This window comes from Cariama cristata, unplaced genomic scaffold (genome assembly GCF_000690535.1).
Source record: "Cariama cristata isolate BGI_N322 unplaced genomic scaffold, ASM69053v1 scaffold2506, whole genome shotgun sequence".
Lineage (NCBI taxonomy): Eukaryota > Metazoa > Chordata > Aves > Cariamiformes > Cariamidae > Cariama > Cariama cristata.
The window spans coordinates 73,419-86,624 of record NW_009621347.1 but is presented as its reverse complement, the minus strand read 5'-3'; the positions used below and the strand labels follow the sequence as shown (position 1 = coordinate 86,624).

At 36.9% G+C, this 13,206-nt stretch overlaps 1 protein-coding gene across 1 annotated transcript in view; it reads right to left on the bottom strand.

Moving 5' to 3' along the window:
* Positions 1-3,000: 3,000 nt before the first annotated feature.
* ANO10 (anoctamin 10) overlaps positions 3,001-13,206 on the bottom strand; it is a gene marked incomplete at its 3' end in the record, with an annotated part of 81,290 nt that continues 71,084 nt past the window's right edge. Inside the window, exon 11 of the mRNA XM_009701914.1 lies at positions 3,001-3,117. Within this exon, the coding sequence (XP_009700216.1) occupies positions 3,001-3,117 (117 nt within the window). The remainder of the gene's footprint in view (positions 3,118-13,206) is intronic.

Sequence of the window (13,206 nt, the reverse complement as noted above, 5' to 3'; positions counted from 1 at the left end):
TCAAAGAAACATTTCAGAACTTCCTAGAAAAAAATAAATCACAGAATCATAGAATGGTTTAGTCAGAAGGGACCTTAAAGGTCACCTAGTTCCAACCTCCCTGCCATGGGCAGGGATACCTTCCACCAGACAAGGTTGCTTAAATCCCCATCCAACCTGGTCTAAAAAACTTTCTTGAAGTTTGAGAACTTCAAAACAAGATTATCATTCCAATATAAAATGATTTTTTTTTTAATTATGGCATTTTTCACCATATAGGAGGTTTTAACAAGCTCTAATGACGATCATCCATCTCTGTTAGGGAGCTGAGACACTGTATTCCCTAAAATCCCTTTCAAGTAGACACTAAGTTAGTCTTCAAATGGATTTGAACAGAGAACAGTTACATTCCCACTGCACCAGGTTAAAAACCAATTAGCATAGCATTAATGAAAATGTAAAGGTGCTCACACTGTCTAAAGTTAAGGATCCCAAGCATAATCAATACAACTGTTGAAAGCAGCTGTATTAGGAGATTTTTCTCTCCATGCATAATACAAGGAGTCTAATAATCTATTTTGGCATCTTAGAGGTTTACAGTCTGATAGCATTAATACCCTTCTAATAGCTACATCCCAAGACAGCAGTACTCTAAAAGCTCATATGATAAAACACAACGGCATGCATGTCTGGATAGCATCAAGAGAGGAATGTGATGCATACTTGCACAAAAGTATATAAACCAGTTTTTCCATATCATGTGATCCCACAACACATTTACCACAGACTTTTATGTCTGTTTTTTAAAAGAGTTTTTTCTGGGGGATTTTGTTGCTCTTTTTGGGTTGAAAGTAAGATATACAGCATAAATTACCATGATGACTATCAGTAACAATAGGAAGAACTAGAAGGTATGCTTCTAAAATAAATGTTTCAGTATCTTTTTGAACTGCCAATGTATTACTTTTAAATGCAGATATTTTTCACTCTAAAAACTAAGGCACCAGAAAAAAAAAGCCCAAGTCTCTACATGTCTACGGGATACATAGCGCAGTATCCATCAGAGGAAATCTAAAAAGGTGACGGCAGATATTTGTGTTAAAAGTACCTACCAAGGCACCTGAAAACCAGCCAATATTCTTCCCGGATCCTGTAGGAAGCCTGAAAGTATTAGGTGAGAACTGCCAGGCTTCTGGTTCTTACTGAAATTCAGACGAACTTTTCACCACTGAATTAATGAAACAACCCTGAAGAACTGGGAATCAGGCATATATTATTGTATGGAATGCGCAGATGCAAGGATAGGAGATGAAGTCCTAACTGCTGACATGCACGCTCATAGTGAAAGAGACTCCGTATATATTCCAGTTGGCACATTATAACCAAAGGTGACTATATTCACTTGAGCTTAAGGTTCCAGTGGATGACCTAGTTTTGCCTGTCTACAAAATGAAAACAGAGAATGAACAACTAAAATAAAAATGTAGTCCTGTTCCTTTTAATATTACCTAAAAAGCACATGAGATCCATGACCAGCTCCTGGAAACTTCACATTGACATACTTGAGGAAAGCAAAACAAAACTATCAGGCATTAGATTCAATTGTAATTTGGATTTTATTTGGTATGGCTGATTACGGAAGACAGCGCTGACCTCAATAGCAATGTTCTAGTATCACACAAAACTGTGGGGTTTTAACTAGAAAAGGCAGTGCATTGTTCACAGGCTCAGTTTGTCCAGAATTAAGAGGTCGTTTTGTCATATGCAGCTATGGTAGATGTTTTAAAAAGTAACCTCCCATTCTACAAAAAACCCCACAGTCTAGAGGAGGTTACATATCTGCATGTGGTGCACACAAAGAACATGTTCATGTAAAACCATGCACTGCAGTGTAAAAATATCGAAGCTAACAATAAATTGGTGAACCAGTCTCTGCAGCTCCAAGCTGCTGGGTTCTGGTTTTTTTTCTGATCTGTAAACTAGCTTAGAAATCCTATCCAGCATGGTACAGTCAGAAACTCCTAAAGAACGCTGCCATTGCAAAACCAGGTCTGTACAATCTCTGTATCGTCCTGAAGCTAATCCCATACAATTCTTCATCTCTTGTAATCTCCATGACTCGATGGAATCATTTGTTAAAACAGAAATTCTCCCTAGAAGAATCTTGTTCCTTGTTCTTATAAATTGCTTTGGAATGCTTGTTAAGTATATTGTAAAATATACCTTATTTATGCAATAAAATGAGTATATTGTATGGACAGTAAAATAAGGCAACATTACCATTCCCTCATACATACTTAGTTCTCAACACAATTATTTCAGACAAAGTCAGCCTGTTTACAATTTCTGTTTATATTAGAGTCAAGTTAACTGTTTGTGATGGTATTTCAGCAATGAAAGAAATCCTAGTGTTGCAAAAACAAACCCCTCCGGGGGATGAAATGAGGTTTCATAGAGCCCAATGTCCTTTAAAAGTGACAAGATAAACAAAGTGTGTCTGCACACACAAGGACAAGAGACATTACAAGTCACTACATTACTAGCCATACCAGGAATTTCAAGCTGTCTGAAAAGGCAGACCACTTTCCTGGTGCCGACTCACATACACTGGTGGGCTGAAAGGACAGATGAATCTGTTAAAACTTCCAGCTTTCTGCTCCGCTTCTTACACAGTGAGGGATTAACAGAAAATGAAGCAGTATCTTAAATGCTACAGTTTACAACCCATCATGTAGAAGTAAATCAGTGCTGGTTTCTATTTATTTAATACTCTGTGTTGTACGCTGTACACTACCAGTGACCATTCCACACCCCACTCAGCCACCCCAGCTCTGCCACCACAACCTGTGGGATCAATGCAGAAGAGCTTTAGTTAGCTCATCTTAATACAACCAAAATAGGAATTTCAAAACCCCGGGATTTATGTATTTATCTACCTAAACCAAAAGCAGAATCTCCCCAGTTTATCTTTCCTTCAAGCCATCAACGTTTTTCACTGGTCTGTGTGTCAGTTGCTCTTACCTGTTGTTTGAGAGCCTCTAGAGATTCAAATTCCAATTTGGCGAGTTTTATCTGGATATCTTTTGGTTTATCCGGAATTACAAATGCCATGATAAACTTGATTGCTAGAAGCAAGTGCTAGAAAAAAAGTAAAAAGAAAATTATTGTTCTATAGAATTTTACCGAGTTTGAAGCATGGAGAGAACAGCATAATACTATTTCCAAATTTTAGTAATAGAGGTATAAACAATTATTTCTTGTGACATATATAATACAGCATATTATAAACAACATCAAGCCTCAGCTACTCCATATTTTTTCTATTTAGAGTCATTCATAATTTCAATATAAACACGTATAGTTTGGCTTATTTTCATAAAAATCCTATGTTCACTATGTGCTATAAATTTCTAATTCAATTTTGTATTCATGATTCCAGATAAAACAACAGCTTTTAAAACATATTGGTGCATAGAAATTGAATCATGGCACCCAGCACACAGTCTCATAGTGAAAATTTTTACATCTATATACACACATATATAAATATAATTGCGTATAATTAGATGAAATTGTACATACGTGCACGCACACATATGTGTCATGATACAAATGAAACAAGTACTTTGTGAAAAATATGAACACACAGAGAATTTCTGTGTTAGAGAAGTTATTGAAACCTAAAAGCACTCCTGAGAAAGCATCAGAAGAGACCAAAACAAAATAATGATTTTTAAAGAAGTGGCACAGTCATGAACAGAAACTTTCCAGGAGATGGAGAAAAATTCCACATTTAAGATGCCAAATTAGTCATAATTTATGACAAAAGATTATAATCTTATTTAAGAGAAAACAAGCATGTTCTGTTAAACCTAGTCATCGACCAGTCTTTAAACTTCAACTTAAACATGCACCATTCCCTGCATCTTACAAAAAAAACAACTGCCAAACTGGCAAGTCAGTGGTTTTGTTTCTTCATTTACATCAACTATAAATACCATCTGCACAAGTGGCGTTAAATATTATTTTATCAAGGGCTGAGCTAACAGTATGCTGCACATTTGCAAGCAGGAACTTGCTCCTAGCTGAGAAAGCCCTCATCAATCTAAAGCAACACTTAAATATATGTGCTTAACTTTAAGCACATGCTTAAGTTCCACTGACACAGTGATATTCATAAACATGCCTAGATGTAGATTGCATGTCCAAGCTACTTATCAAGTTTCCCTGATTTTTTTTTTATAAAATGGAAGAGATCAGTACTCCTTTCTGAAATACATTTTGCTGAACTATATGATCTTCATGCACTTGGGCACGTGAATAACAACGTAACAGACCAAAAATCCCTGAGATCCTGGAATTACGTGAACGAGAAGCTAGCAAAAACACTATAGACTTTGCAGGAGCAGTACTGAAACTCTAAATAAGCCAAGTCCATTAAATAAGAGTTAAAGTAAGAAATCAGGTAATATTAACAAGTAAGAGAGCAACAGCAAAGAGCCATACATGAAATTATTATTAAAAAAATATATTACAGAAAAATAGCTGGTAGATCCAGGAAACAAACAGCACAAGGAATAATACTTTACTTCAAGAAGTGAAAGGAAGGTCGAAAATTAATGCAATGCTAATACAGCATCAATGAAAACCTGAACACAGATTAAGAGGTTAACGAAGCAATTAGCAAGTCCACACTGTAATGCAATGGGTAATACTGCATTACTAAAAAAAACCAAAATTATGTCAACAGTAAATCATTCTCCCACTTGTACAAATTTTCTTTTCCCACTCAGTTTAATAGTGTCTGCTACCAAGGAACTTTTCTTGCAAAAACAAGGATAGCAAACAATGTAGGTTTATGATAGAAATATATAACAATAAAACATGCCTCAGAGCTAGCACTGGAGGGATCTCTTAAATGGAAAAAAAGTAAAATGTTGAAGACGATAATAAAAAATACAACAAACAATACTCCTATGCAGAATATAGTGATAAGGAATCACAGGTTGAAGGGGAATAACTAATCTACAGATAAAATTTTGGTTTGGAAACAGGAAAATAAGATGATAAATGTGGACTAACTCTAAACTAGGTAACAGCATTAAGGTAAAATCTTATGCTTAAGGCAAATGAGCGACAGAGCTAGCGGAAACTGAGGGATTTGGACAGGGACATTTATTTGAAAAGTTAGAAGGTACATTTCAGTTGGAAAAAAAAAAGACTCAGCATTACACGATGTAGCTTCCAGCTGCCCAAAGTCCTTCGGACTGGGGTTCATCTCACTTTGCTAAACAAAAGAAAAAAAAAAATCTATTTTTTTGATCATATTAAAGGTGACAATAAAATTTTGGAACTGTAATTCTTCAGTCACTGCCTCTTGAAGAGCCTTGAAAACAGAAGTCAAGTTAGTAACTTTACAGAGACTTCAAAGTAGTTCCAAATCCAAACAATTTTTAGGAAATCAAAATCATTTCAGGGACATGTAAATCATATTATGGAGGACAGAGACTGACTAAGTTTTTCCCATTTTTGACATTTTTGATAGGGTGAGGAAGGACTAGAAAAACATCCAGGGACATCAGAAATAAAACCAATAAAAATGCGACTGACTAAGTTTTTCCCATTTTTGATAGGGTGAGGAAGGACTAGAAAAACATCCAGGGAAATCAGAAATAAAACCAATAAAAATGCTGCAGTTAATCCTGGAAAACACTGTGTTTTTAAAAATAGATTTAGAACAGCAATGTGTTTTAATTACTTTAAGTACTTTAATCATCATGAGGTGAGTTTTATTGTTATATCAACTAACCAGAGTCCTAGCAGTTCAGCAGCATTCCAGAGATGGGGGGGGAGTTGGCAATAGGCTGTTAGCTGTTACCCACGTGAATTGAAAAATGCCTTCGACACAAACTAGCTCTTTATGGGAACAGAAGTCAGTTTTCAGGCTAGCACAACTCATAGCCTGCAAACACAAGGGTACAGCCTTAAACACGAAGGTAGAACCTCTGATTCAGAAAGCCTTCAAGCCAGAAAGGGCTCGAAAGTTGGAGTACAGATGGGGAAAGTCACTACTTCTGTTTGCCCTGCTGTCATCCTCTTTCCTAGGCATCCACCATGGGCTGCTGTAAAAAAAAAGTGTGACTGGGTTAAGTAGACCTTTGTTTTACACCTCAGAATGGCTTTTTTGACATTCTTTTCCCTCCCGTCAAAGCAAAGTTTTATCAGTCATAAAGTGCTCAGAACTGCGTGGGATGTCCCTGCGTGCAAGACTGTGACCTCAGAAAACAGATGGGACTTAAGAGACTGCAAATTCAGTTCAATTCCACCTCCTAACTCCCAGTGAACCTGAAAAAAAGACATCCCTTGGATAACTTCTCCAGCTGTTCCTATTTGCAAATCATGAGCAAAATTAATAAGATCAGGAAGGTAACTGGCAGAAACGAAGAATGTGGGTCATACAATTCATGAAACCTCTTTAAAAGAAAACCTATCTAATTTTATTAACAGTTTATATCATACTTTGGAATTGCCATTTGACTAAAAGTGTAAGTAGTTTTTCAAGAGAAATTGAAGAAAAAAATGAGGAGATGAATAGTTGTGTTCATTGTATCATTTCTATTCCATACTGATTTCTTAATCTTGTTTTAGTATAATCCCTGCAAGTCAGATCCACAAAAAGGGGACCCCTGTTTTCAAAAAAGAAATGTCTTAAGAGTACAGTATAAATCACCAGAATAGACACCAAAATTTTCTTTCATAGTATAAAGTTACATTAACACTAGTAATAACTTTATAAAAAGAAAATATGAAAGTGTATCCAAATTTGCTATACAACTAGTGCAAACGTATTTGTCCAACAGCAAAATTTCTTCATAGAGCTGGTTTTGGTTTTTAATTTTGAGGGTTTTTTTTTGTTAAATCAGGTTACAAACCCAACCATTATTTCTAACTGCAACCATTAAAAAGTGGTGGTGTTTCCAAGAACATGCCCTTCACGATCCCAAGAGGACTATTTCACTGCGAGCAAAACCCAGGATAACATTCATACAAGCTGTAAGCTCTCCAATGCCAACAGCAAAGTCCCCTCCTATTTTGTAACCTGCCAAATGGGCACAGAGAGAAACAGCGATGAGTTTCCCCCCCTTGATAAATGCAATGCCAAACTCTTTGTGGGCTTGTGCCAGGTGCTTAGAGAGCCAGAAGAACTATTCTGTTCTGCAAAGCCACCGACAAGAGCAGAAGCAGCAGCTGTATTTTGCAGCAGTGGGTCCCCAACCTCGTCTCTTCTAAAACAGAAAATGCAAATCAGGGTTAAATTCCTGGCATTTTGAACAGCTAATTTGAGTTCTATAGTGGTCTTACTGCAGCAATTCCTGTCAAAATCTACTCAACTGGAAAAAAAAAAAAGGGAGGGAGGGAAGAAGTAGCTCTGCTGCCGGTTAGCTGATAAAGCCTGTGCCAAACGTCAGCTTGGAGAGACTTTAATAAAATTTTGTATGAAAAGCCTATTTTACAACCTAATATTTAGAAAAACTTTCAATTAATAGCAGAAATCTGGACCTAGTCCAGCCCAGAACCAGTACATACTAGGAAACAAGATGCTCACTGGTTACTAACTGCATTAAGGGACCCTACACAAGAGCCAGCACCTGAGAATGGCACAGCACTTTCAACCTCTGTTCTCTACTGATACACACAAAATGTCGTTGCAAACGTAAAGGAAAGTAGCACCACAAGATCACGTTGCTGTCAGAGCAGAAAGCAGGGAGATCATTAGATTCTTTGCTAGCACTCCGGATCACAGAATTCTGACATTAAACTAAGCTAAGATGAAACACTAAGAACAGACCAAAAAAAAAATAAATTTCTGTCTTTCAGTTTTTAGCTTTGAGGGTCTTGTGTCTTTCTGAAAGTAGAAAAAAAGGCAGAAGTAAAGTGGAAAATAATTCTGTCAAGGGAGCAATACAGGCAAAGAAAAATTTCCATAAAGCTCAGGAAGTTCAATTAAATTAAATTGTCTTTAATAGACAGCAATAAAATAAATTTATGAGCAAATATTTCTGCAGTATACATAAAAAGAAAGCACAACCAAACTGAACTGGCTTCATTAGAGTCTTGCTAATGGAGCAGAATCATCACAGCTGAGAGACTTTAAAAAGGGCCTTACTTCTGCTACTCCGATAAATGCTGCTTTTAAAACCTCATATCCCATATATTATTATGGAATTTTTGTAAAATGAGAATGGAATCTGCCTTAGTAAAAACCTCTGATATTCCTTTCAAAATTTCATTTTACCCACAGACATGTCCAAAATCCTGGGGAGAGTGATAAAAAGATTGTTATTTCATGTTGGTCTTATTTCAAGGCTTCTTTACACCTCCCATTTGGCTTGAGACTTTGTCTTCTCTTCCCCCAGACATAGGTATGCACATACTTACAGTCCAGATGCCTGCCACGACCTGCGTGCTCCATCTACCCCCCCCCCTTATCCCCAAACCACCATAACCATCTCTCCCTCATTTCAGCCAGAATAAGCTTTCTCCTCCTCCCTGCCAAAACTCCAGGGAATCACCAGGACCGAAGCGCAGCCTTCCTGCCCCTCCGATTCAATGCCTCTTGCCACTCCAGCACAGTGGAGTCCGTCTCAGCTCTCAACTGGAATATACTCATACAGGTGAAACCTTCATGCACTTAGACCTGCTGCGCTCCTTTAAGTCTCTACAAAGCACATAAACCAAAAATGTTTCAGAAATTTGAATCTTTGCCATGTTTGGGCAGTTTTCCCACCAAAGCATCATTAAGCACATTCTTTAGATCAGAGTAAGCCACCTGTCAACCTTCACATTGCTACTTCAGAGCACAGATACAATGTGTCTTCTCAACAGAACAGTAATCTTATTTTTATATACCTATAAACAGTCTATATTTATTTTATTTTTGTATTTATATATTTTTCTCCTTTCTTAAAAGGAGGAGGGCATTTATGTAAAAATGAAAAAACTCCAAACTGAAAAAAGCCCATCAGTAGGGCAAGTTTCAGCTTGCCTCATTAAAACGTGGCTGAGATAGATGCAACTGCAGAGAAGCTTATTACAAAACATGTCAGAAAGTGTAAGAAGAGACAGCATTATCTGGTCCATTTATAATCTTAGATGATGAACACATGCATGTGTGCACACACACATGTGCAAATGCTGCCCAAGGAAAACCGATAGCTACGTTTCTGAGAGAACATCTCGTAGACCATCAGAAGGGTAAGAGCAGATCATAGACTGATAGAATAGTTGGGTTGGAAGGGACCTTACAGACCACCTAGTTCCAACCCCCCTGCCCTGGGCAGGGACACCTTCCACCGGACCAGGTCGCTCAAAGCCCCATCCAACCTGGACTTGAACACTTCCAGGGATGGGTCATCCACAGCTTCTCTGGGCAACCTGTCCCACTGCCTCACCACCGTCACCGTGAAGAATTTCTTCCTGATCTCATCTAAATCTTCCCTCTTCCAGTTTAAAGCCATTGCCCCTTGTCCCATCACTACACGTCCTTGTAAAAAGTCAATTGTCAACGTCCTATTGACTGCACCAGCATGTCTGTGAAATCTAGCCCCGCTCAACAGAATATTTAAGCTTATGTTTAGTTTTAAGCATATCTATAAATATATTTATGTTCACAACAACATTTAAGCCCAGGCTTAAAAGTAGATTAAAAAATAATGCCCAGATCATTTGCTGAATCTGGGTCTTAAAAAGCAACAGCTGAATCACAACACCTATTTTCTTTTCCGAGGGGTGGTAGGATGTGACCTGTACTAAATCCACCTGTCTGAAGAGATGAATGCCAGCTTGCAGGGCCTCCTTACATTTACACTTCTGAAATGGTTTTAATGAGTACAGAAATCCTAGTCTGTATTTTTATTACCAATCTACTATAAAACCCTCACAAGTTATAATCTACGCTGAAAAAGACACCAGGCGTTAACAGGCACTTTTGAGGTCTATTTCAATCATAAAACCAAGTATTAAGCTGCAGCATGAGAACAGGGGTTTGTTTTATTACTGTTACACATTAGCAGCACCAGCCTCTAGTAGCACTGATACACCTCTCTTTCCAGTCAAGTCTTGGCCTTATGCCTCAAGACTATTGAATTAGTTTCTTTCAGAAGAGGTAAATTTATTCTAAATACTACAGTTGCCTCATATACTATCACTATTGAAAAAAAGTCAATTGCAGACCAGCACTCCTGAGCAAGAGACTAACACAAGACAATGTGAAAGTTTTTTTTAAAAAAAAAAAAGGTAAAGATAATCTCTAAGGAAGGAGCGTCTGTGCTCATGTTTCCAGGAAGTAACTGCAAAAGCAATGGGTTAAGCAAAGCAAAAAATAAAGTAAAATACTGCAAACATCACCTCCTTGTAAGGGAACCGGTTTCTTCTGCCTTTACATATTTTTCTGTTCTCGTTCTGTTTTCAAAAAAGCTCTACAAGACCAGTTGGAAAGCAAGCAAAGCAAGCCAGTCCTACTTCTGAAACTTAGTCCTGCTCTTGGAAAGCCTTATTTAAGGAAGCATTGAAACCAGCTACAACTTTAAACATAAATCAACAGGGGCAATATGTTAAATAAATAAATATTCTACCAATGCACATGCTAATAAACTTGAAAGCACAAGTAATCAGATCAGTTGCATACTCATGACAATTTTTTTTGCTTAAGGCACCATCGTACTTTCCAGTAATTCAATATTTTTTAAAAACAAATTTTCTCATTATTTATAGATTATTCCTTACTATTGTTTAAACCACAGCTGTTATACATCATATTCAGTCACTAATGAACGGAAGCATTACCTGATTTTATTACTCTTTTTGAAAAGATTTAGATGCCCAACTGTTCTCTGTCGTTTTCTCCAACAATAACAATTAAGATGTGAGGCAGCATGGAAATCTATAGAAATTTTGTCATGAACTTATTTGATGTTGCAAAAAAGCCACCAGTTCTTTATTTCTCATCCTTTACATATCTGTTCAAGCCTTTTTATAGATCTTTTACACTGGGATTTTTAAGCCTATTTTCAGATTACTTTTTCAAGATTGAACTATGAAAAAAGAGAGGCAAGGGCTGGTAAGGTAGGCTGTTTATTTGCATACCCAAGCAACACTTTCCCCTCTCTCCAGGCAAATAGTCATTTTTGCAGCTATCACTAAAAATTATACATTCAGCAGGTTCTAGAAACATCTGCTGAAAGAAAAAAATCTGAATAAAAGAACTTCTGATGTCAGTCTTGTACATGGACTTCTGACTGCAGCTTGGGAAACACTGTTACCCAAATAATCTTGTTTTATAAACAACACAGCATAACATTCTCTGACCCAAAGTATTTTATGATAGAGCACACCTGCAAAACTGTCTCTATAGAAGCCGCTATAAAGCTACAACACACACAAATGAGCATTTCAGAAATGTTACAAGACATGATTTTTGTTTCATCCTGTAGTCAATTCAAAAGACATGAAAAAAAGCACTGTAGGTGTAAATTTGCCTTGGAGCTTGTAAGTATTTGCTAATGGTTAATTTTGCAGTAACCCAACAGTCTTGAAAGCAGCATGATAATGCACCCAACTCTATGTTACCATTTGATAATCCTGAAATGTTTTGGCACAACCCTTACCTCAATTTATGGCCAGCATTTAATAGGAACTGGGAGAAGAGTTGCCAAAAGCCAAATTAGCTAATGCTGAACGTAATGAACAGCAGAGCTTTGATCATGCTCTGAAATAAATTCTGAGCGCAAAGTGGAAAGAAGGATGCCCATGGAATTAAAATTGACAGTATGATTAATGCCAAGCCATATGAAGTGCCTCTTAGCTGATTGCTAACATTACATATTGGCTCCCATTCTGACAGGTATAATTTATTGTCAAAATGCCCTAATGTTCCACATCAAGGAAAGGAAAAAAATAAGTTTGCTATTTTCCATTAATCTACAAAACTTATACTTCTTTCCACCTTTAAGCCATACATTTTTCTCTATGAAAAAAAGATGCAAGTAAATTACAGCACATGTCATTGTAACGACACATCGTAAGGAATTCTGTTTGTCAGGACTCAGAAATTCCTCCTTGTTTGCGTAACTGGATGACCTAGGATTAGTAAGGACATATGAAGCAGGGCTCTGAAACTACAGTTAAGTCAGTTCAGTGATAAACAGAAATTGTCACCTACCATAGGCATCGTAGATTTTGAGAACTCTTTGCTCTTGCCTCAACCAAACCTCATTTGTCCTAGTCCAAGTCAAAGCGGACAGGTATCAAATTTCCCAACTGAGTTTTGGACAGACTCAGCAAAGATATCAAAATGTACACACACAAAAGTAAAACCACTATACTTTAATTAGCCTTATAGATGGTTTTCCCCAAACTGTATGTTGGTTCTGAAGATTGTGAGACAGATCTGTCACTCTAATGTTTGTCTTCAGTTTATGCTAGGAAAAGGTGATGTTGCATCTATATAAGAATTTAAACTATTTTAAACATTGAAATTGATGGTTTTGTTGCCTTGAGAGCGAGTAACACAAAATATAACTGGGGTCTAGCTTTAAGTGCAAAGTCTTAGTCAGTTATTCTTCAAAGACCATATACACCTAAGTTTTTATCTTTAACTGTGAATAACAATTTCTCCGACTAGATGCATCGCATTGTATTTACAGATATTTGGTTATTTCTCTCGCAACTACCTGGCTTTACATACAACTCTCTTCCAATGCTTTCAAAGCTGATTCACAGGAACATTATTCCTGTTTTTTTTTGTTCAGCTCACATCACCAAGATAAGCAAAAAACTGTGTCTGGATAAACACATTTAAAACAAAACATAATATTTCACCACACTGCAAATGCATCTTCATTGAATGATGCAAAATTTTAGTGCAACGCACAGCTTTCTTCTGTGCATTAATCCTATTGTAAGTGGCATGGTTTACTCCACTTCTGTTTGAAGCTATAAGTAAACTCTGTAGGACACAGCACTTTTTTTTATCTGGACCAAAAGGTGAATCATGCAATGTTAAATAATGAACAAAATGTCACAGCCATGACTCAGAAAAATATATTGCGATATATCACACTGTAAGCTGCAAATTAATTATCTCTATTCCTGTGCAACTCTTATCAAAACAAATTAATTGAAATGGGTACAAGAAAACTAGCTAATCTGAAACAATTCTGTAGGGAA